Source organism: Ammospiza caudacuta, chromosome 5 (genome assembly GCF_027887145.1).
Source record: "Ammospiza caudacuta isolate bAmmCau1 chromosome 5, bAmmCau1.pri, whole genome shotgun sequence".
Lineage (NCBI taxonomy): Eukaryota > Metazoa > Chordata > Aves > Passeriformes > Passerellidae > Ammospiza > Ammospiza caudacuta.
In genome coordinates, this window is record NC_080597.1 from 51,391,909 (window position 1) to 51,418,707 (window position 26,799).

Genomic DNA, 26,799 nt, shown 5'->3' on the forward strand with positions numbered 1-26,799 from the left:
TATGGATTCAGGTAAGCTATATCAATTAAGGATACAGGAAATAATTTGTAATCAGGCTTTCCCTGGTAATGTTAAACAGGTAAGCCTTTGAACTCAAGTAAAGTAGAAACTAAAACAAGTTTTTTGTGAAAAAAATACTATCATCAGCGTCCTAGATGACTGAGGGACACGCTGTGCATGAACACGCATTTAGAAATGTTACAACAGTATTTCTTCACTAAGGTCAAACTCAGCACCAGTTTAAAAATAGCCTGTTCTGAGGGCGAAGGGGATCTTATGCAGACGCAAACATCACAGCAGGCCTTCTGGGTGTACAGGATGCTATTATCCTTTGCTTGCTGACAACATACTTCCTTTATATGGCAAGACCACACTTCTGTCACTACACTTGCCCTAGTTCTGGAAACATCAAAGTTATTGTTCTGAGAATGCCACTAATTTATCCCTTAAAGCAAACATATAAAACAACACATAACACAAGAAATGTGCTCACTAGCTGTCTCTTTTTTGCCTTAAGATATACACTTTTAATTACTGAAACTCTAAATGACATAATGGATGATGAGTTTATGAGAGCAATAATTTTAAGTTTTTACTCATGCCTTTTCCCTTCCCTAGTCCAAAATTTTCTTTATATACTAATTTTTTACATTTCACAAAGGTAGCAGCAAAAAAGACACCTAAAATAGCAGGGAAAATCAGAGCTGAGTGGCAAGAGAATAGGCTGGCTAGAGTGTTCTTCTCCATATTGGCAGAAGACACAGGTCAAGTTCAAATCAATTTAAGGTCTATTTATGAAATAAATGACAAAGATATTTGTCAATTCTTCCTACATAAAGTCATTAAATTACAGACATGACATGAAAATTTGTAGGTAACCCCTGTCTTCGCTTCCAGTGTTCTATCAAATCAACTTTTTTGCCTTCATTTTAGTTGCCTTTTATACTTTATTACTGACACATTTTTCTCTGATTTTCAGTCCTTTATGAATGAATCCAGTCAGACTTCATTGAAAATTTAACAAGTGAGCAAACAACTGCTTGTGTACTTTAGCAAGGCTCCACTTCTCACTTGGGAACCATGCCCTCATATATTGTCAAACCATTTCCCTTTACTATAGTACATCAAACACATCCCAGTTTTCAGATGTCTGCTTGCAGCCTTCCCACCCCACTGATTGTTGCACCACACACATCTGCCTAAACCTACTCATTGTTTCTCCTTCAGAGGATTTACAATCTAGTTATAAAACCTAAATGCAATCTGACCATTCTCTGTATGGTTCAGCTATTAACAAAACAGGTTTTCAATGCATGGCTGGGTCTTGTAGAAGCAGTTTTAAGACAAATATCACAACCACATACACAGAAAAAGAGGTTTTTAGAAACTCCACTTCCATGCTATAAAACAAATTTAAAATATCATAATGCTTATTGTAAACATGAATTTATTAGTAATGTAAACCGTGATAGTGTATAGCTATTATGGCTCACATTTTAAAACTTCCATTACTGAAATTCCATTTGATGTAAACAAAACAGAATCATTCAGCTTGGAAAGGACCTCTGGAAGTTATCTACTTCAGCTTATAAGCAAAACAGATGCAACTGGAAAGGAAGATGAGGATGTTTGGGTTTTGCCAGTCCAGTTTCAATTAAGGCTGGAGGCTTCATAGCCTCTCTGGCTATGAGGTGATTCTAATCCTTCTTTTTTTCTTCCCCATATGTATAGTCAGAATGCCCCTTTCTGCAATTGCAGCCCCTGTCACATCCTTCTACTGTGCATCTCTGAGGACTTTTCTCTGTAGCTAATCATCAGATAGACGGTTGGCAATAATGATAAGTCCCAAATACAAATACAAATGCTTATTTTTAAAGCTAAATGCTGTTCAATTCTGCTTTTCAGGAACAGCTGATTGCCCATAAAAAACTAATGTTACTTTCATCAATATAATTTCCCTAGAAAATACAGTGATTATAAGGTTAATTATCATTTTAAACCTGATAATTTGCCATTCCCTTGCCTTTACCTTTGCTAACAGGTTGAAAAAACCAAAAACAAGGCCAAGACTGCTTATTACATGCAAAAATATTCATGTCCACAATATACTCAGCACAGGTCAAGACTCATGTTTTTTCTTCTAACTTCACCAATTAGATAGGAAATAAATATTTTTCATGTGTAAGCAAAATTCACTTTTTCAGCATATGTGTAGTTAATTGAAAGATTCCTAGAAGAAATATTCTGTAGTTAATATTTATGGCTGCTTATAATACAACTGACTAAACTGGCTTAAGGGAAGTTATTACTGAAATATACCAAGTCAGCTGTGGCAATAATTTGTCCAAGAACACAAAGTCTGAAATATCCTGTAAAACAAAATACCACCTCAGTATTTCCTAAATTGTACACAAAATGAAAACAGGCTAACTGCCAAAACAAAAAAAAAAAAAAAAGAGGATAAAATGCATTTAGGTATCTTTTTGCATAAGAAGAACCAATTTAATTTAGTTAATTGCTTACATCCAGAATGTATAATATAAATAATCAGGCTTTATATCTTAAGAAAAATTATTGTATTCTAGGACTCAAGAACTGCTGAATCATACTGTAACATCCTACACATATTTCTCTGTTATAGCTTTTATACTACTGCAGATAGCAGAACTTAGCATTGGAATATAAAAGCCTTGATGCCAAGGAACTGGATCTCTTTGAAAGATAATGGTTTCACATGGAAAAGAGAGAGCAAGCTGATTTCCAGAGTTATTCTAGGAAAAAATAAGATCTATTACTCCATCTCCTCATAGGTATACAACAATTTCTTCATAATTGATGATATAGCATCTTTAGGTCCAAAATTTGTACTGTTCACAATTCAAGTAAAAAATTATGAAAGGCAAACACTTAAAATAGTGAGTTCATCTTAAAGAGAATCTAGCATCTCACAAATTCAGCACTTCATAAGTGCAGTGAAACATAACATTTGTTATCTTCTCTAAGTACCAGTTGAAATGTTGTCTTCACTTTCAAGGGAAGGAAATTACTTTCAAAGTACCAGTTTAACACTCCTCTATAGTGTCAAGGTATCTGATCATCAAATTAAACAGAATATGTATTCAGAGCATATATTTTAAAATTATGGTCCATCTATATTTATCATAATCAAAAACAGAACAGACTTGAGCTAAAGTGCAAGAAAAACCATGTGAATAGCCATTATTTTTTTTATCCTATATCATGACAGATTTTCAGCCGGAATTTACATAAGGAGGTGGTGTCTAATCTGAATACCCTGCAGAGAATAAGCACTGGAATTTCACATTAGTTGCTGAACAATCTTATTGCCTGCCACTTCCAGCAATGAGATTGTGTAGCTTATTTCACTGACTTGTAAAACCTTTCCTAGTTCCAAGTACCTACAAGCAATGCCAGTCATAAATAACCAGCAATTACTTTGCAGCAGTTGGAAATGTACAGAGAAAAAAAGGTATCAAATATTTTCCTACAAGAGTTGTCAAAGTTTCTTCAGATTCAAGGAAAAAATATTTAGGAAACATATACCTTTCTGTACATACATGACAGCAGATTCTGCTACAGGAAATCATATTCCTAGCATCTAAATTATAGCTATTTCAAAAGGTATAAGTGACATTTTTCTAAACCATTTTTATATATATATATTAAAATGACATTTTTCCTTTTGCTCAACACGACCGTCACAGAACAGTCAGCCATCCGATTGTAAGGCAGAGTTACAGGATCAGACAGCTTTCCAACCAACCAAATCACCACTGCAATTACTGCAACATTCCAAGCAGCTGTCCACTTAGACCCAGGACCTCCAACATACTGTGACTGCTCATCATCTTAAAGAGTATAAAAATCTATTCTACTTTTCCACCTTTTAAAATTTTTATTGAAAAGGTAAAAATTATGTCATTTGATAAAATAGTTTTTTTCTCTTCATTTGCCTGATCACTAAAAGGTGAAGTAAAATTAATTAAATTGAATTAGTCAGTTAATTTTGAGATTAACAATTACTGTTAAGACTCCTCCAACAGCAGAACATAAGCCCTCCTTATGTAACAATTAGCTATTAACACCTGATCATCCTAGAATTTGAAGATCACAACGATTTTTTTTTCACATCTTTCTCACTTGCCAAAGAATCAGACATATATTTGTGTGTAACTACAAATTAACCTGTTTTTCTTATTTATATCCCAATCTAGCTTAATTTCAAATTTATAACAATTCAGAGAAAGAAGGTTTACATTTTCCATTTCAGGGGAGGCTCCTGCCTTCCTTAGCAGACAACTGTCCTTTTCAAACTGAGACAATACCACAGACTGTGCATCTGACTTTAATTATTTTTGTCAAGTCTCTGAATGCTGCATTTTACATTAAACACAAAGACCAAATTATATGCAAGAAAATGTAAAACTAACAAACAAACCTAGCCCAAAACCTAAAGTAACTTGGTAATCAGTGAAGTGGATTCAGTAAAATGTAGTATTGCAATGTAGTATTCTAATAGATACTCTAATAAATGTTCAGCAAGCAATTTGTTTCTTAATTCAATAGCAAGGTACTTAATTCGATATAAAGGCCAATAAAATCAAAATCAACCAGAATACAAAGTTTACACAGCACCACTTACAATACTACAGTGGTCTTCTCAATCAATCAACTGACGCCTCTTCCACAAACAGCAAAGGCCATCTGACTTCCTCTTTTTAAAAATGGATATTGTTATTTTTAAATCCCCAACTTTCAATTTAATCACTGTAAGCTATAACATAATTAATTTATGTGACTTTTTGGCCTAAAGAGTCTAGCCAGGCTCTTTCCAGCAGTGATTCTTGCAGTCAAGTCTTGTCAACTTCCTATCATATTCATAGACTTTAAGTATAACAACCCTAACTTCAACTGCAACAACTTCTTTCCTCCTCAACTGCTCATTTTCCACAGTAATGCAATCACTGCCTATTAAACTCCTCCTGAGCACTTCATAATACAACCAAGAATCATGTACAGTATCTGAAAAGTCTCATTAGAAAAAGGATTTTGCTTTATAAATAGAACACACAAGGCTTTCTTCCACCAACAGCATTAACACACTTATATATAGTATGATACGCACACTAGGAATAGATCGTAACACGGATAATAAAGTAAAACTACATATTTGATTTTTATCAAGAAAAGACATGAGAGGTTTTGTTTGGTTTTTTCCCAGCTAAAAGAACAGAATAGGAAAAGATTTTCTGAGGTCACTGAGGCACAGAAACTAAAGTGATTATTTAGCGTCTGTGTCAGCACAACCTCTTTTGCAGTGTCCTACCTGCCAGAAGACAGATGACTTGATACAGAGACCTAAGTACAAACAAAAATAGAACAGAAATTGGAAGACTTAAGAAGGCCAAGCAGAGGTATTTGTAAAAGTTCGTCCAGTATTTCAGTCAGAAAGAAGCTTTTTTAAACATAATGCAAGAACCATTAGATATCCATTCACATTATATCTACCAGAATTTAGTAGAAAATCATTTCATAATTACAACTAATTCAAATTCAAGGGAGTTCCTTCAGTAAGTACCTTCTTACTGATATTTATTTTACTAAGCTAGTCGCAATAATGAAATTCCAATTAGTGATCTTCTATGAATAGCATATATTCAGTTTGCACAATTTGAGAACTCTCTTGTTTTCATCAACTAAACAAGATTATATTCCTTCAAAAATTGCATTATTCAGATTTGCATGTGTAGGCTGAAACTTGTTGAACCATCACATAAAATCAACTGCAATTATCTTTTCCAGTTCTCATTTCTGAACAGACACCAGTGAGGGACACAGCAGCAGAAACAACCTTAAGTGCAGTACTTTGATTCTTCCTCCAGAATGGTTATCTGCACTGGATTTTTCAAAGATCAAGCTCAAATAAATGCTTAGCAGTTTGCCCAAAATAAAGGAGTTTATGGAAAGGTCCAAGTAATCTTAGGCTCAGATGAAGAAGTGACGGAAGCCACTTAATATCCCTCACAAGGATACGAAGGATAGAAGACAAAAAGCATGATTTGGCTTTTTTTTTTTTTTATGTCAAGGAATTTTCTATGTAGAAAGTTGGGTTTGTATTTAAGTTATGCTCCTGTATGAGAACTCAAAAGGAGCTGACAAAATATACAACACTTATTTCCTTATTTTTGTAGCTGACCTTTAAAAACATGTTTTTAAACATACTGCCCATTTAGCTATTATAGTTCATAATTTTAAAAGCATGTTACCATTCAGGATATACAGAACAAACAGCATGGTTCCCTTTTCTTCTCCCTCAGATTAATTTAGCATAGCTATTTTTATTTGACACATAAGAACACATTCTAAATTAGCAATGGAGGGACACCTGGCAACCTATTCAGCAAGTAAGCTCCTGCTCTCAGTCAAACATTGCAGAAGGTGTTCTCTCTATTACAGACATAGCACAACCTTCAAATTAACCTCTAATTTTTGACCTCAAGGTTAAAATTAATGTCTGTGAATATTTACAACTTTAAGATTTCATCATTTGAAAATTTAAGCACGAACGTTTCCTACATTAAGACAGGAATTTTGGAATAAAAAGATGGTATGATTGTACAATCAGGACGGGAGGGTTTCCATATAGGCAACCAAAATGAATTCTAGACCTAAAAATCACTCTTTGGGAACACCTTTTTATAGCAATGCCTGCATTTGCACACAGTAAAAAACAAATTACATACAGGTAACATTGGCAAAAATATCCCTTAATCCGCAGTAGAAGAGCAGTATCTCTAAGTGCTGGGAAGTGCAGCTGCAGCATGTATTCCCAGGGAAATGCATGAGCTGTACACCCCGCACTGTGATACAAACAGCTCCAGCTACAATGCTGCTGGCACTCAAACGTTACAGAGTGAGACCAGCTGAGAGAACACTACGTGTCTTATAACTCATTCTGCAATAGCTAATAAAGTTCTACACAACCGTTGAGATCTACCTCAACTGAGCTCTTACAAAGTAGATGCTTGTTTCAACACAAAACTTACTGAAAAATCAAGGTCTGCCTGGCAAAAGCAAGCATTTGTCTTTGAAAGATGACGTCATGTGCTACATGACTATTTTTCCTCTTCAAAGACAAATAAATGCATTTTCCAAACTAAAAATATAACACATTTTTTAATTTTTTTTAAATCCATTTAAGAGATGGAAAGGCAGTAATCTGAAACACAGAATACCTGAAATTACTTCATTTATTTAAAAATTATTCCTGTTTTGATTTTCAATGTGTTAAGTCCCAGTAATACAGCACTACCTAAATTAGGCATGTAGCAAGTGATCAAGTTAAGGATGATAACATTTTCCTCAGTTCTGAATGAACTTAAAATTGTGAGTTCAAAAGTTACAGCATGTTGCATTGAGCTCTCCTAATTCTGGTATCAATAAAAATGAGTTCAAACTAAAGGGAAAAAATATTCTAAAGGCTGAAGTAAGATATAACTATCTGTAAAATAATATACTGCAATTAAAGAAATAATTTTTTGCTACCAACTTATTATCTCCATTGGTTTTACCTGACTCTAATTTAATATTTTTAAAGACTAACGTTGTTGTAAATATTCTGTCTAAAACATGTGCGCATACAGTGGTTAAGCTATGACAGCTATGATTGAAATGAGTGGTTCACCTACATCAGATAAAGAGACCAAGATGACAGAGAGACATGCAGTCTTCATTCAGTACCTTTACTAGGTATAAACATCACCACATACTTGAGTACTTGGGTGCTCATTTGCAATCAAAGTAATAAAATAAATGTGTATATATATATATATATATATATACACGTGTGTTTATCAAGAACTAGATCGGACAATAGAGGAAAAGCTTTCGGATCTACAAGCAGTATCAGAATCATGACCACAGGCTCACTGATTCTCTTCTGGGGCATCCAGGACCACTCTTTGCTCTCTTCATACCAGAGATACCATGTCATTCTGGATGGCTGCTGTTTCTACCACAATTCCTAAAGAGATTGTTGAGATCCCAGCTAGCAAAAGTCCACTGTAAGTAGAAGGTCAACAGGCAAAACTTGGAGCAAAGAGAGGAGTTTGAATGGCCCTGGTCATGCTGCCATGAAATCATATTTTACCTCAGCTCCTGTTCTACAAATGACCACCCTTGCAGAACCTCTAAAATATCTTCTACTACAACTTGGGCAAAGAGGAGACAGTGGACAAATGTCAAGCAGCCAACAAAGAGGCAAATGAATATGTAAGCCTTTGTTTTGCATATCTCAGTCAAAACAATATTTTCTCAACTGAATTTCTGAGAGGATCAGTAAAGGAGAACCTGATAGGACATCTGCCTTCCCTGTTCATGGCTTACCTAAATCAGGATCTGACGACCAGCGAGTAAAATCCATGGATATATGTGAGTTATAGAAATAATAAGTAAAAAACCAAAATGAAAAATATTAAAAGTATTAACTCATTTACACAACAGAAGCACTGTACAGCAAAATTCTCTAAAACTGACAGGTACAAAATCACATCCAGATACTATATCCTGCAAGACTTTACCACACAATTAAAAACTTAACAATACAATAAGGAAGCAGGCCAAAACTTCTAACAAACCCATATCATGAGGTACTTAAAAGTTGTTACTGAAAATGTAAACATTTAATGATATTTTATACTAAAACTATCCAATAAATTATTTTTACATTGTTTAACTTCCTTTGTATTGATCTTAAAATGCTTTGGGAATGCTCTCATCTGATTATCCACAGGACTTCCCAAAGACTAAGAAAAGCTTCCATAAAGTGCATAAATACAACTTCTTCTATGTGGGTCTACATAAACTCTACCAAGATTAGGGAAAAGCTTCCAAACATAGAAAAATCTCCACTGCATCTAAAATACTAGTTATCCTGCTCAAACATACAGCAAAGTGAAAATAACCAATGCAGATGGCTCAGACAAAATTACAAACGTTCAAGGAGTATAATAAGGATGAAACTATTAATTTTGTTTTCTGATCAGACAATGTGCTCATTTTCTGTTTAGTCTATTAATTACTAATCAGTTATCCTGATTCTTTTAAACAATCACCAGAGCATGACTTGGGCAGAGGGATGCACACACAGGCAGAATCACATCATTTTACAGCATCCATTGAGTGACCTGAAATTGAAGCCCTTTTGCAATATTATCTCCAGCAAATATGAATAAATTCATATTTGCAGCTAGACTATTTACAGAAAATTTTACATGACAGAAAATGAGACAGATCACAGTGCAAATTTTAAATATCTAGCAAAAGAAGAAAATTGTCTTACAAATTACCACTACAGCGAAGAGGAAAGCAAAAAAATGGGACAATTAGAAAAGATATATGACAAAAAGGCAGTTAGATAATATGGCTTCCAAAGACATTTTTGTTACAATTTCCATGTTGTGCATTTCACTTACAAAACTAAAACCTTAAGCTTAAACTCTCCAAGCATATAATATGAGTATGTATTATATCCCTGCACCAGTTATGAGGACTTTGACATTCTATTTCTATATTATATTAAGGCTGAAATGGAGTTTCTGTCCTGTTAGTCTTGAGTATTTTGAACAGTGAAACACTGCCACCTTTTGTCTTGATACATAGACCTCCCAATTTTAAATGTAGAATTCTGTCTTTTGCTCCATTTGTCCTTATGGAGCTGGGTGAATCCTTGAGGTCTTATCTAAAATTTTATTCAGTAGACATATTCACCAGGAAGAAAAACATCCAGTACTAGTCAATAAGGCATTTTTTTTCTCATAAGTATATAGCCAAGCAACTCAAACTATACTCCTTTAGGCCACATAATGTTTTATCTATTTTCCATCTCACAACTCTTTGGTCTTGGCAGTTTTGGTACACATACATGCTGTATCACATGATACCTTGCATTGCATTCCTTTCAAGTAAAAACCTGGTAATGCATTCTTTGAACATCTGAGTTTTGAAAACAGACAATAAAAGTAACAATAATGCATTATTTAAAATGTTAGGTTCCTTGCTCATGTATATACCTACGTTATTGTAGACAAAACACTGATAGTTCAACATCTACATAAGCATATATTGAAATGTATGCAAAATTACTTACACCAGTGACACAATGTCCCCACGTTGTACATCATAATTTCTAATGCTCCAGTGGTTCAAGAGTACTACATCAGATGCTTGTCTTCCCCCAGGATTCAAAGAAGGCTGAGAGAAGGGAAGAAAAACAGACCTACATTTAGATATACATTTTCTTTTTCAATCTTCCCCCTAATTACCTTTCCATCAACAGGTAAAACACATTAAAATTGGTAAAAAAACATACCAATACTCACCATAAGAGGCCAAGAACATGTTCTATTACAGGAAATACATTTGAAATACACTTCTTTATTAAGTGACACGTTAAAGATAATTAATTTATGACAAACTCTAGTTCACATCTTTTAATGCACTACTGCATGCAAATCAGATTACATAGGATACATACTTATGTTGTCATTATATTGCAAAGGTTCCATATTGTTGTTCTCCTTATTGCAAGAGTTTCATACCTCCTTGATGCTTCTCATAGGCAGCTCCTCTAAGCACGGACTCTTCCTTCTTCTTACACCAGCCAACTGACTCCAGCTCCCCTCAACCAACCCATCCACTCTTTTATAACACTCTTCTTTTTATTGGTGACAACTGTGGCCTGTGAAAGTCAGGCCTGCTCCTAATCTTTAATAATTAGCCCAGCTGCAACTCCTTAGGGGTAAGATTACTTTCTATACTACCTTTATTTTCTTATATTCTATCCCCCTACATACTTCCAGCAAACCTGATGAAAAGAAGGGATTGCTGTTGCTCCTTATCATTTAAGATTAAAATCAAAGGAGAACCAAGTACACTAATTCCCAGGGGAAAAAAAAGCAAAAAAAAAAAAAAAAAAAAAAAAAAAAAAAAAAAAAAAAAAAAACCAACAAAAAACACCCAAGCTTTTTGCAGGTATGTTACTATTTATAAAAGCATAATGCACTAAAAATGAAAAATGGACTTGTAGCAATAGTAATCTCAGCATCCTTTGCAAAGGGGAAAAACAAGCCCTGTATCTACAGCGCACACTGACGCTGGCAACAAATGTGGGCCTTCCATAACAGGACACAAAAGGGCATGAATCAAAATAGCCAAGTAATTAATGCATAATTAGGAGGCACATCAAATCCCCCAAAATTATTTTGTGTGATATGATACAAAACCGGTGTACCTGATCAATGCTGCCTCTGAGTTAACTCTTGGGAAAGGGCCGAGGAAGAAGCCCATCACAATACTGTCTTCATTTATTTTTGCAAGGTTTACTTTAAAACAGAGACTCATTTTACTAGACAGAAATTATTTAAGAGTATTCCAGACTGAAGTTTTATTTATTTCTCAGAAAGCTTTTTCAGGGTCTTCAAACAAAATTACAGTATCTCTCAAGTTGGCCAAGAGATAATCACTAATTAGAGTTAGGTGATATATGCAATAAAGCACATAGTGTTGCAACTAAGCTACCCCTCCTTTGTATGGTAATTGCAATATTAGCTAAAAATTTTGTTATTGTTGCTGTTGCTGTAGAAAAGGCACTTGAACTATAACTTGCACCACCACATAAACCACTGGACTTTCACTGCTGATATTCTCCTCTCCAAACTGATGGTACCTTTGATGAGTAAACCAACAGAAGGACTGAAATTAACTCTTCTCAACCCTAGTAATTAACACAGAGTCAAATTTCATTCCGTCACTATTCAGAAAACTGCTCTCAAATGAAAAGGTTATTTAGTATTTATTTTTAACTTCAAAAGCAATTTCTCTTTATTACAGTTTCTTCATTCCTTATTGGTTGAATGATTGGTTCACAAAGACATGCTTCAAAGGGGATTTGTGAAAAATTAGTTTTTCAAGGTGAAAGAGGAAGGGTCCTCAGTAGGACCCCCAGGTGTAATTCACATGAACAGTATGCAATAAGCTAGATCAAAAGAATAAACATGGTAGAGAGAGGGGGAGGGATATAACATCATATGTTTAGTTAAAGAGCAAACAAGGCTAGTTACATTTTGGGGTACAGGCAAATTTCCAGTAAGGTAAATCAGGGGATCAAAGCAGATCACTTTAATATCCATAGAGATATGGTCTGAGTCTAAGCTATAAATATATTAGTACTCATTGCTGTTTTATTTACTAGACTCAATGCACTGCAAGGACCAGAGAAATAAAAAACAGGAGCTAATTAGCAGTTATTTTATTAGTAGTTTTTAATTAAGAATTTCAGAATTATTTATCACCGTTACAGCATTTTCCACCAAAGGATCAAATATTTACATACAAGTGACTTACATACAAACTCAGAAACAATTCAGTCATACTCACTTTGCCAAATGCAGGTACATAGGGGCCAGAATCTTTCAACACTACTTAGTATAAGGCAGAGGCCAAACTTACAAAGCAGGAGTCATACATAAGACATAGTCTCACAAAGTAAACTCCTTAGTACTCAAAGGTATCCACCTTAAAAGGCTAAAAGAGGAGGATGAAACCTTTAATAGAAACCTTGAAACCATTGTTCCAAAAGATAACGTATCTAACAGCTGATATTTAGAATATATCTAAATAAGTGCTTACACACTTTTTGTATCACATAAACTTACATCAACTACATCTTACAGAGAAATACACCAGGTAGTTACAGTATTGCCCTAGTTGCACTATCCCAGTTGACTCCTATTTTTTATGCATTTAAACAAAGGCAATACCTTAGAATTCAAATACATTTGGATATTGCATAAGCTTTTTTAACTTAAAGCACTCTAAATGCATTTTTAACAATACCTGACCTCATTTTGACATACAGAGTAGATATTCAACTCATACATTAGAATGGTGTTTGAGAAAAATACAACAGTATAGGCTTTTTTCTTCTCTCTCACAAAAAAAAACACCTGACAAACGTGCAGACAATAATACTATTTTATTAAAAGAAAGTGAAGGAAAACAAGGGGACAACTATTCATTTACATCATCACTATTGTCTATTAAAAAAACAAAGGATAAATCATTCAGCAAGCCTCTCTATTGTAAATAACTATTGTATATTATTTTCTATTGTAACTAACTGAGATTCCCCAACAAGTATAGAAACAATACTACTTATTCCTCATGATATTTTAACTACTAGTAAGGTTTCAGGTCTAGGAAAATCAAAATACAGCTTCTGCAAAAGGAGTCAACAAATAGGGACACAAGGACTTTTCATAAGAAACAAAATGACACAGAGGTTTCTTCCTTCTAGTCTGAAGTATTATAACTTCTTTGCTCAAGTTTTTGGCATAAAAGCCTGCTACAAATAAGGCACACAGGTCTTAATTTAAACTGTGGTGCAGAAGCCACAAAACATTACTCTTTCCAATTACTAACTAATCTAATGCTAAAAGCATGCAAATTGAGATCCCCAGCCATATGATGAAGCCTCATAGGACATGAGGTTCCATAAGTAGGAGGGTAAAAACATGCCCTTTTGCTATAAATAATGATTAACTTGATAGTTGTTATGCTGCTAGTGAAGGTCACAACTTATTTGCTTGAAGCTTGGGGAACACAAAGAATATTCACATGAGCTTACAGCTTAGGTACAGTAATCCTAATAATAAAGTTAGGAGAAACTGCCACAGAATAATTACAACTGCTATTATGCATAATGGAATAGAACATTCAATAATGTTTGCTGCAGAAACATGAGTGCTTCATCAGAGATCACTGCTCACCACTTCCTATAATCCTTGGTGTTGAACTGTTTGCAATAGAACTTGCATATAAAGCTGCACATACGCTGTCATTCTCTATCCCACTTTAAAACAGTCAATTTGATTTAGTGAATTTACAAATTTATATATCCATGAGGGGTTCCTTTTCCACATCTTTATGTATGAAGAGTCTGTAATACTGGACAAGCAATGAAACTCAATAAAAAAATAAATCAATATCAAGCTGTCCATATGACAACAAACATTTTAAAGACACTACAAGAAGTCACACAAAAAAATTCGCAACAGTCAATTAAGAAATCTTACTACCAGTTATTTTTTTCACTTACATTTAATATTGTAAACAGATTGCAACTCACTAGAAACACACTATTAATAGAATGCTAGATGAGCATATCAATCTAAGCAACAAAACTACCTCATGTGATGATTAAAAAACTCAGTAAATTTGAAATTTTATTTGGAAATAAAAGAGAAGGTAATGAAACTATTAAACTGTTAAAATTATAAACTGCAATAGCTCACACTTATTCTCTATAGGTTAGAGTTAATACACATATACACTGAAGTCAGCACAAGTGAAATTATGACAGGTGGCTGAAAGCACTGAAAAATACAAAATCAGCTGGAGACAATGGAATGCATGAAGTCTTTCTTAATTGGCTGGGTCAGAAAAATTTAATTTTCATTAGAAGCTTTATTCATATGCTTGCCAGGGTGTCAAAAAGTGTTCCCATTATCAGTACTGTGAAGCAGCAGTAAGGCTGGTCCAGAACAAAAGGAGAAAGTGTAGGGGGAGAGAAAGCACACAGCAGAGAACAGGAGTAGGTGAGCAAGCATGACACATAGAAATTTATTTCTTTCTTCTTATCAAAACTTTTAATTTCAAGCTCATCAGGAGCCAGAATTATGAGTATACAAAGGCAGCTAGACAATTTAGAGGTCTATTACAAACAGATTCTTTAGAATCTTACCATGGTATCAAATTGAGACAATAAGGTATCACTGGAAGCATGTGATTGAAGGATACAATCTGACTTCAAACCAACTGAACCTCAGTCTTCCTCATACCTATGGCTTTAAGATATGTTTGACATACATCACTCTCCAAAGAACACAGTTAACAGACAGAATTGCAATATGACCAGTGCTCCCTCAAGCTACTATTAAAGAGAGAGATACATTCCTTATAATTGTGTCCCTGTCAGACTTGTTTAGATGGCTAATAAATCTTGGCAAGGAGATTAGTATCTTATTAAAAAAGCTAGGATTTTTTTTTTTCAATCTGAAAAATAGCCATATCGATAGAAGTTTAAAACAAACCTCTATTTCAGTTCTGTTTCAGAATACAACCAGAGATTTTTACAGACACTGAAGTGTCAGTAAAATTATAAATGTCAGCTTTCAAGCTATCCATTTTTCAGTCAACAGAGGGAATGTTTAGTTAACAGATACAGCAAGGGAAAAGCTTCAATTTTAATAATCCAGTGAATATATATTGCTTTCCCTTTGTCAGATTGAATAAATCTAAGCAAATGACTGTAGTGTTCTTCAAATCTTCCATGGATAAACCACAGTCAACTATGTGCTCTTCAAGTGAGTAGCAAAGCAGCACTCCAAAACAATACCAGAGCACTCTCAAACACTTGGGACTGACTTCAGAGAAAACATTAAACTGAGGTACTAACCAGAAGCACAACAGACTTATGAAGAGGGAAATGTAAGAAATTTCTTTCCAGCTACTGAAGCAAAACTATTGCACAATAATGGATGTCAAACAGAACACTACATCAGAGGCAGAAAAAGATGAAACAATAAATGGCAAAGTGGTGTGCTTAAAAAAGCATTTAAACATTTAAATGCTCAGGTCCCACCCACTATTACCAAAAAAAAGCCAAAAAACAGAAACAACCAAAGGCAGAAAGCTAAAACAAAAAATCCAACATGATCTGAATCTTAAAACATTCCATGTGGCTCTAGACCTGCAACAGAGGAGAAAATGGGAAGATGGAAAACAGAGGAGTTGTACTCATCTGGCTAATTTTGTACTTCTCCAGATGCTGTGCTATATATTTAAAGTCCTCCTGCCTGAAGATAGCAAAAAGATAACAGAACAGTTTTTTTCACAGTTTTCCCTTCCTCTCCTTTTTAGTGTGAATTTCTGGCTCTTCAACTGCAAGCCCTCAGATTGTCGTCACTTTCACTTGTCATCAATGATATTCAGAAAAACATCTGTGAAAAGGGCAATAATAACTTAGGCTACACCTAGCTTTTGGCCTTGGATTGTAGAATTACTGGAGTAACACAATTTTATTTCCATCCCTGTTCTTGATGTGAGAGCTGCCTGCTGAGGTTTCTGGACAGAGTTTAAACATCAGATTACAGACTGCCACAAAAGACACAATGCCACCTTGCCATTCCCTCCTCCCCTCCACATACTTTTTAGAACATTAAACATAAATCAGCCAAGTGCAGGATCAATCCTAAGTTTTCTAGCCCATGCATAAATTCTGCATAATTCAAACACCAGCAGCTGGTCTTGATTGCTGTGAAATCTCTCTTCAAGGTTCTGAGCTTATTAAGACAATCAGAAAAGAGAGCTTGACATCCAAAAATCAAATCCTTACTCTCTGCTAATTGGAATGTTGTAACATTGGAACAAAATACATCATTGTTATCAGTGGTGATGCATACCAAAGTGCAGTGCATATGATTTAAAATGCAAAGTAATAACATGGAAATTTTCTATCTATGTTAAAATATAGCTTTTTCAAGATCAAATAAATGGTGAAAAAAATAGTATTCATGAGTATTTATCATCTAAATGTTACACATTATATTTACTTGCTTATGCTGTATAAGCATTCAATATAACCAGAGTAAAAACAGTGAACTGCTGCCTATTTCATGATAAACATAAGCAATGACAGTAGGTTCATGCCACTTTCAGTATTCTCCCCTGCAATTGTACCATGTGTTCAATAGTAAGAACAAGTACAGCAAGAAACAGTTTTACCACACAGTTACTATAATGTAGCTACTAAAAATTAATAAAGCCTCTTTGTGAGTCATCAATTCAATCCCAAGTAACAAAATATATTGCTCCAAATATTTCTAAATGTCTAGGAAGATATCACTATTTCTCCATACATTTTCTTTTTACTGACACAGAATTTTGGGAAGTTTTGTTCTCAAAATCTTTTTTTTTCACATCATAAAATATTTAACAAAGTAGAAATTAAACTATTCCATACCAGAACGTCATTTAATAACAATTGAGAAAAAGATTTTTTTCACCTTGCTATTATAAGTGGAGAGCAACCTTTTAATCTCCTGAAAGACAAAAGATATTTCCAGCAATACCTGCATTGATGCTCCTTCCACCCTTGCGACACAGGCAACTCTATCCAGAAAAGTCACAGTTACAGGAACGGCAACAAAGAAACCTTTAAAAAAGGCTTTAATGTATCTCCTCCCCAACCTCTGAGCCTGTGCCATACTCTGAAAAACATGAAGGAAAGAAAAAAGTCGTTATAGAAAAAATTTGAAGTAACATCAACATGTTGCAATTTAACACAGAATTATTAATAATAAATTTATTATCTGTTAGAGGTTCACAATATTCAAGAGTGAAAAAAAGAGAGTGTGTACATGACAATGGAAAAAACCCCAAACCAACAAACCAGAAATCTTAATCAGATTTTAAATGTCTATTCTACAGAACAGAGCTTGATACTTCACATTTACTCTTTAGCTAATCTGAACATTTTTGGTGATCCTGTGCCAGCAGAAGTACTTGATAAAAATTATTCAAGGTGGCAGGTAAGCAAGAAGCAAAGTGATGCAAGCAGACAAAATTTAATAATGCATTTTGGAAGAAAGAAGCATTGCAAATAATTTTCTCTCCACACACTGGTATTTATTCATTTTTCACCCCCACAGGTGGATTGTGTTAAGCAAAGGAAAGCTATTTGCAACACATCACCTTTTCTTTATTAAATATTTTCACAAATGAAAATGCACAAATGCATCATTTCCACACTGGTGGTACTGCAAACATAAAATCAATTCAAATTGTCACACATATCATAGGGACACACCATAACATGATGACTCCTTGTTCACCACTCCATCACAAGGTTAAAAGCATGCTGGCAGACTAGGCAGCTACGTATTGACACATGGGATGATTCCACTCCAACTCCATGTATTATACTACCTCTCAACTCTTTTATTTAGCCCTGAACATGCTTGGAAAATACCTACAAAGTGTACTGAAACACCAGCTGTTTGTTTGCATTAGTCATACCTCTGAAAAGCAAGCTGAATATCCAGGTACCGCTGCATAGACCCAAGCCTAATTTACATAACTGCAGTTGGAGTATGAGAAATGCTGTCTTTCACCTATTGGCAACTCCCTTTTAAACTGCTGCTTGTGTTTATATCCAAGAATATACAGTTATTTTTCAATTAAAGTAATGAAAAGTATAAACATATACTGTTTCATTCAATCCCCTTACAAAGTACTTAAAATTTCACAATATAATCCTTTTTTCTTTGTTGCATTTTCAGAAACATGGAAATGATTAACTATTTGTATGCAGAATATAAACTGATATCACTCTGATGAAATAGTACTGAAGGTAGTATTTCTGTCACAGATAGAGCTTAATTCCAAACAACCATAAAACTCAGAAAACTCGGTTCTACAAAATAAGCCACCTGCATATTCATCACTAGAATTCTTTATAGACATTAACAGCTTTGCAATAAGATCTGTCTTCTGAGACTATTACTTGTGACATTCACCTTCAAAAGGTTTTAATTTTTTTTAAGTGGAAATATTTCATCATCTGTAACTTGCTCACAAGTTTAAATTTTCACACTGCTTATAATTCAGTAATTTTCTTTCTGAACATTTCATGAAAACATTTTCAATTCACATCAACCACTTATACAAGTAATTTGTAATAGGTTGTGAAACAGAACAAAACATTTCAAGACAAAAGCTATAAGGATTTACTCTCAGCTTATCATTTAAAATCTGATTATTAGACTCAATCCACCAAAAGAGACTATTGCTTCAATCAGTAAAGCTTTACCTTTGGAAAATATGCCTCTTTAAATACAATCTCTAAAAATCAGATTTTTACTACATTATCAATGTATCAAAAAATCTTTTGACTACATTATTGTCTACACCTTAATACTCTTCTCTCAACCTATTTATTTTGAACTATGCATCTTGAGTTTTGTGGCTGGAACTCTACTTCTCTGCTATGAGGTTTGGCATCTCAGACCTCCTCTGCTCTAATTGCAATGCCAGCCACAAAACCCCACTTTGAGACCTTACACAAATATATTCACCATGTTCTCTAGAGTAACTTGAGCAGGAAAACATTGTCTGACACATGTATCACAATATGGCTGATTTAAGAATAGTTTTTAAACATTCAGAAATCAAACAACTTCTCTTAAAATTCCTCAAACATCTTTTTCATTAATAATGAAACATGAATATTCATCCCATCCTGTCTACTGAATCCATGGACAGATATTGTTAGAAACTTCCTGCAGAAGCCCCATGCTAGTATCTACAGAAAAATCCAGAATCTGAAGAGAAGTAATTGGCCAGACAATCCACAGGAGACCCACCATATGCTTCCTAGAACTACAAGCTAATTAATAGTGACAGAGAATCTAGCAGTCAAGTTGAAACTGCTAAGGCAAAATGCTTCATTCTCAGTACACCACTTGGACAAGGCAACACCAGCAGTATTAAGCAGCTGTGGACAACACTGGGAATTAAAGTCTTACTTTTGTGGGTTTGAACACATGTAGCATTACATGGCACAATATAAAAAAAACATAGGGGAAAAGCACCCCTACAAGCAATCAATTTGCAAAGCCACCAAAACCAACAACTTATGTGCTCAAGGACTTCTCTACTTGTCCCAATTTTTTTCCTCTCCTCCCCTCTCCTCTTGGTAAGAGATCAAATCATTGGTTTCATCTTCCCTCTACACCAAAATGATGAGTCCTTCATTTATAATGATGAGCTACATTCTGAACTTTTCCTGGTTCCCCACCTCCCACAGCAAAGGACAGCTTTTCCCCATAACACAAACTGAGCTGCTCAGCAGAAGCCTTTCTTCCCAAAAGACAGCAAACATTTGCACACACATCCCAAACAATTTGAGAAGAACTATTTAAAAACAATCCATCTACAACCTTAAGTCCTTTCATACAGCAAAACATTTTCAATACATAGCTAAATTACTACATGTCAGTATCTGACTTAACAGTGCCCACATTTTTGCCAGGTCTGCTTCATAAACTTTCCCCTCTAAAAAGCACAAATGAGTAAATAATACACATGCAGAGCTCCCATGCAACTGTTGACAAAATAGTTCACCATCCAACTGCCAGTAAATGGGAGGTTTCCCCTCACTCTTTCCATACAAGGAGCTTCAAGTTGTCCTGCACTGCCACAGGGGAAAGGCAGCGGAAAGGCAATTTGCAGCATTACCTTCTACCAGTAACTGGACATGTGAATGGATAATCCTCAACTGATAAATACTGCTGGATTAAAATGTTCAGTGTTATTTTTTCTTAAACTTTGATGGTCGTAGGAGAAAAGAAGGGGAAAAAGTAATGATAAGCATTTACTGCAGTCACAAGAGAGAATTTAGAGCAGTAAAGGCTGGACACAAAAACAACCCTTAAAAGAAAAAAATTCTGGTTGGAGTTTTTTTTTATAAAGAAAACATAAGATAGTCATCATTATTGAAGATAATATTCTGCTCTTAGAGATTTCTAAAACATCTGTAGATTTTAAAAGCATCATATTTCTGGAGTGAAATTCTGAAATACAGTGCAGTGTCAGATTTACTATGACAGGTTTAAATGCATGTCAGTGAGTTAAGCCAAGTATTGTTTTCTGAAAAAAATAATTTCCCTACCACATATTTTTGGATCTCTGACCAATTTGACACCTTGAATAAGATCAACAAACCACAACACTTAAAAGACGTGAGGGAAAAAAAAAGAAGAAACATAACCAAATACAAAAAAACCCAATAAAATACTTTAGAGATGCATACACTTTTCAGCACCTCTACGTTACACTTGGTTTAGAGAAAGAAAAAACCCCACAGAATAACTCAGTAGAACTGACAAACTTCAAACCAACAACCTTGAAGACTTGTTTGAAATGGAAACACGGACAAGAAAAATCCAAGATCAAAAATGCTAGCATATAGCAGGTCAAAGCATTAAGAATTTCACATTGTGCAGCTCAGAGATTAAGGCAGATGGAGCACAGCATTATCCGGACTGAAGTATTTGGTGCACAAAAGGTCCAGGGATTATAATGAGCCCCTCATGGGTACTACAACATATGGAGCAGAGATGCTATTTAGATAGCTCTCTATGTATAAAATGTTTATTTTTTCTTACACTTGCCTGCACATTAGAAGACACTGTTTATCACATAGCCTGCAGAAAATCATCAAGTAATTCAGAAAGCCCCAGGTTACAATATATTTGCAAACCTAGGTACTTAAAAATTACCCACAGAAGTATGATAGGAAAAATAGCTGTAAAAACAAGGCATTAGCAGTCATCCGCAAAGGAAACAGAATGGCCCCTGATGTGCTTCTACAAGAAGACGTGAGGGAACCGGAAGGAGGGAATTACAACCTATATGCAAAGCAACTACCCCACCAAGACTGCTACATTCGTGTGAAATTATCTATTTGATCTTGTTCAGGAATTAGTAACTATATGATATATAGTTCAAGAATCCATTGAAACAACCAACTTCTCTGCCAATCAAAATATGTGTCTTTAAATAAATCAATTGCACCACACTAGAATTCAGGAGATATGGTTTGAAAATAAAAAAGACTTTCAAAACAAAAAACTTCACAACACATGAATAAGCCCAATTTTATTGTGTCCTATAAAACATAAAACTGAGGACAAAAGCTTTTGTTTTAAAACTGGTCTAATTTGAAGATGAGGTTATACCTGGCTTAACAACCATGATTAACAGGATACCGAAAATCTTCTTCTTCTTCAGTAGAAGAATTTGTGTGATCTTTTTAACACACTCTTTTTCTACAATCTTTCATGATACAAGGCCAGAGCTAAATATTGCCATGCAGTGCAGCCTGAGCCTAATTTCCCATTTTAGTTTTCAATTTCTATAATTTTTATATTACAGTGATTACTGTACAAGTATGCAGAGTTTTTAGTAGGCTTATTTAACTCATATATATTTATCCAAGTACAGGCTTGGACACGATGCTGATGAATGCCACAGAAGAATCAAAATAGACTAGCCCATAAGTTTCCAGTTAGAATAATCAATATAGATCAGTGCATTTAAGTTTTCATATAAAAATCCTATCTAATTCCAGAAGAAGCTCTCATTTATCCTTCAATAAAGCCAACTCTATCCTGGTATTATTCCACTATAGAGGTAACATGTCTATTCAATTAATGTATTTATATTCTGCACAGCTTTTACTCATCCTATTCCTCCATCATATTACTCTCTGTCTATCCCCTAGCTCACAGACATGAAAGAACATCCCTCTATTTTGAGTTTGGAAATATCTCAGGTCATGGAAACAACTGCTGTGTTACTGAAGAAGAAAATCATAACCTAATCTGCAGTTTCAGCAACTGCACACGTATGCTCTGCTGTTCTCTTTTCTCTAAATTACTCTTTTTGTTCTGACACCCAGATGCTTTGCTTGTTCCAAATATAAAGCAGCAGATTTTGTTAGTTTCAACTCCATTTTGTACCATTTTCTTATGCCTTTGCTTGAATTTAAGCAATTACAATTTCCATGTAATAGCTCCCAGCCCTATGAAATATGTAGAATTTTTTCCAGTATACCACACTAAAGAAAAACAATAATAAAAATCCATTTTTCTAATCTTTTCAGTGCTGTAACATACAGAGAAGTTCCCAGAAGCAGACAAAACCAGATCAACCATAATGAGCTTTCAGCTCACAAACCAAATAGAAAAGCTTAAAACACAACAATCATGAACATAATCAGCCATAGATTTATTGCTGGGGGAAAAAAAGTCAGTCTAATGTGGAACTGATTTTTCTTTTAACACAATATTACTATATCCCATCACTGGGATCTATGCCATGTCAAAGGCTTAGTTGATGTGTTGGTTGTAACTGGAAAGAAATTCATATTGCTTATTCTTAGAAATTAATTTTGTGTTTCAAGTACACAGATTTTACCGTAATGGACAATCTTGTATTCCAAACAGAACATTTTATTGTTCAAATATAAGCAAAACTAGAAGAAAACACAACTGTAGATCAAAGTTACTCTCAGCAATCAAATCAACAACTAGCTTAGGATGGCAAGTAATCAGCCATCCCTTAGCTCTGACAAGTTATTCAGGATTCCATTTTATACACACAAGCATCAAGGATAGGAATTACAATTAAAAACATTAGTAATTGTTACAAATCAGATTTTTTCCCAGCACTTCAGATGTAATGAAATATCTTCCAAGTGCTAGCACGCAGGTGACTGGCAGAGCACCAGTCCTTCTAACATATAAGTTACAATATTTGGGTTTATTCATGTTCCTGCACCTTCAAAGAAACTAAAGATCATCAATATATACTGTAGATAAAGGAAAGTACTAAATGCCATTAATTTTTGGAACTCACTTAAGAGAGCAACAGAACACGTGTTCAGTTTCCTACAACTGAAAGTTCTGTGCTGCTTTCAGCCTAAGGATTCAATGCCTGCAACCAAAGTAAACTGTTTAAATTAGTGTCCTTTGCAAATAACTACCAGCTGCTGCTATGTTTTACTCTCAAGTAGAGTGCATAAATGAGGAGTTGCTTTGAAACTTACCAAATTTGTAAATTATATTTACAGTAAACAATAGTATAACCTTTGAATTTCAATGAATTTGTGCATTCATCTAGACAACTCTATGGATTCTTTCAAGCACCATTGAACTGTGATGTTAATTGTGCTTATCCAGAACCAAATTTAGGCAAAAACAAAGACAACAAAAAAGAGGAAATATTCATTTTTCACCAAAATATATAACTTCAAGTATTCAGATAACATTCAATGAACAGCCTAAAAGTAAGAATAACAGCACTCAGCTTCAAGCATTAACATCATCAGAAACAAATTCTTCTAAATCATTTTGCTTTTGGATTAAGAAGAAGTTTCATATGGAACAGGGAAGGTTCTTCTAGCCTAATAGAAAGTCAAATGCATACAAAAACAAATTAATAGAAGAAAGAAGAGTCTCAGCTATGAATCTTTAAAGCATGCCAGTATACACTGAGTACACAAGGACAGAATAATGACTGAAAATAATATTTATTATGGTATGAAAAAATGATGCCAAGAGAAAGAATAGAAAATTATTTTACTATTTGAAAGGTATTTTCCATTTTCAGCATACTTCACAAAAATAACAAGTTCTCCCACAACTACTGTAAAAGCAGCTTTGTGTATCCTTGTTCAAAGCAGGGAAACTGGGACTGACTCCTCGACAGAACATTCCCATGAAAGCCAGCAGTAAAACCCAATGAACCATCTACTTACCACCTACTGTCTGGGGAATAGTAATAAACTACATGTATAAACTAACACAGAAAATTATGCCTTCAAAAATAATTGCCTTTATTTTAACAACTCATGTTTTATCCTTGAACTCTAGAGGTCACTGTGGGAGTTGTTAAGAGCAGACCTTGTGTACTCCATCCTTCCCCACCATATTGATTTTGAGTCTGGGATTCTGGATAACTTAAACTGCTGTGTAAGTTTCTCAGGTCCCAAGAATAAGCAAAACAGCTTAACAAGCATGAGGATATGAATTTCCAGAAACAGATTAAATCTCTGGCACCCTAGTCATCTTATAAAGATCTCACCACAAAATTACAACTGTGACTGTGAAACCATTTGAATCTTCAAATTATTGATAGCATGCTTAAAATACTATTTTCAGGGATCTGGATATCACCCCTACTATATCATGTATATAGTTATTTACCACTGGTTCCAGGAGAAAATTTATTTCGGTAACATCATACAAGTTAAATAAAAGAGCCTGTAATTTTAAAAGTAAATTAAATTAAAGACTCCTGAAAATCTTCCAAATACTGTAATTAAAAATGTTAAGTTTTTTACAAAATGCATATGTATTCAGTTACAAAGCCGCATATTGGAAAAAGAAAGTCTAATTCTGAAGTTTTCTAGAGGAATTATTTCACTTAACCTGAAAATCCTCAAGAAGTTCTGTCTTCCTAATATATTTTGTTGACAATTTTGATTTTCTTCCTAGATGAACAGTGAACAAGTATGTGGGGCATCTGCTTTTAGGGGAGAAAAAGAAAATAAAAACGTAGTGGTACAAGAAAATTGTTTAATTATTTAGAGGGATATGTAAAGCAGCTTTGCCTATTCTGGTCTCTTGGTGTGCTCAGTGAATTCCAGTTCCACAGAACCAGAATGGTAATTAAAAAAAAAAAAAAAAAAAAAAAAAAAAGTAAAACTTCTGCAATGGAATACTGGCTAATTAAAAGATTTTACAAAGTTAGAGTCTACTTGTTTAACTGCACTTTTTCTATCTAAGGTTTCTGGCAACTTTAAAAAAGTAGGAACACCAGAGAGACATGTCTAGGAACTGGCTGAATCTCTCCAGCTTCAAGCATTGCAGTCTTTATACACAGAAGCATTTAACTAAGAACTGATTGCAGGACAAGCGCCAGACGCGGAAAAGCAGCCACTTTAGGAAAAGTTCTACATTATATGCAAACAAACAAAAAAAAACAACAAAAAAATTCTCTCTCAGATGTCCGGGTTGTAGGGTAGCAGTAAAGCCACTCCATCGGATGCCGGAGAACAGCCATTAACAGAAGTCCTCATAGGACAAATACAAGATGTGATAAAGTTTAATAAAGCAGAAAAATACGGTAAGTAAGAGCTGCATTGAGTCCAGGGCCAAGCGCCGTGCACAGCACAAGTCCCAGCTGCAGACACGATGCCCAGGAAGGGCAGCAGCACCCCGGAATCGCTTCCAAGCCCATTCCCCCGCCCAAGCTCGCCGCCTCCCACCGGCAGCAGGGCACGCACCGCCTCTGCCAGGCGGAGGGCGCACAGAGCAGCGGTGCTTCTCGCTATTGACTCGGCCGGTTCTGTTCAATCCAGCCCCTCCCCACGGGAAATGGCTATCCGGTAATCTGAGCGGCGAAGAACGGAGGGATCGCACACGCGACTGGAGGCGGGCAGGGAGCAGCCGCCATCAGCGAGCGGCGCTTCCGCCGGCCCCACAGGGCCCGCCCCGGGGGAGGCGCCGGCCGGGGGCGGGGGCGGGGCAGGGGCGGCACCGGCTGCGGGCGCGAGCTCGCGGCCGGGCCCGCCGCGCGGCGCCTGCCTGTACCCGCAACCGCGCCTGGAGCCCCCTCTGCTCACGCCCGTCCCCGCTCCCTCCTCCACCAGCGGGCTCCCCGGCCCCTTCCCCGCCCCGGCCCTCCGAGCCCGCCCGGCTCCCGTGGCTCCGCCCGGCTCCCGGCCGCTCCCGCCGCTTACCCTTTGCTCCGTTCCGCGGGGGGCGGGCCGCAGCCGGCCGCGTCACGTGACGCGCGGGCGCGGGGCCCGCGGTGCTCCCGGAACGGCCGCCCCGGGCGGGCCGCCTGAGGAGCCGCGGCTGCACCGCGCGGCCTGACGGGCTCGCCCTGTGCCGCACACGGGGCCAGGCAGGCCCTGCGCTGTGTAACGTACTCGGCCTGGTCCTTTTTCAGCACCGTAGTTACAGTTTGAGTCCCCAAAACATTGAGGATGCTGCATTGCAGTGGCCGTTTCCCTTCAGGGAGGATAGATATTCATATACATAAGGATATACTCTTGTGGCCATTTTTTGGCAATTGGACAGCAATAAATCG

At 35.8% G+C, this 26,799-nt stretch overlaps 1 protein-coding gene across 3 annotated transcripts in view; it reads right to left on the reverse strand.

Moving 5' to 3' along the window:
* Positions 1-26,471, reverse strand: part of IMMP2L (inner mitochondrial membrane peptidase subunit 2) — a 408,104-nt gene extending 381,633 nt beyond the window's left edge. For 2 of the 3 annotated variants that reach the window (XM_058804979.1, XM_058804981.1), the window contains exons 1-3: positions 26,447-26,471; positions 17,211-17,348; positions 10,169-10,272 (exon numbers count right to left, since the gene is read on the reverse strand). In XM_058804979.1, the coding sequence (XP_058660962.1) occupies positions 10,169-10,272; positions 17,211-17,345 (239 nt within the window). In that variant the 5' untranslated portion in view covers positions 17,346-17,348; positions 26,447-26,471. Of the gene's footprint in view, positions 1-10,168; positions 10,273-17,210; positions 17,349-25,990; positions 26,103-26,446 lie in introns of those variants that run through there. The other variant, XM_058804980.1, reaches the window with a different exon arrangement.
* Positions 26,472-26,799: the final 328 nt, after the last annotated feature.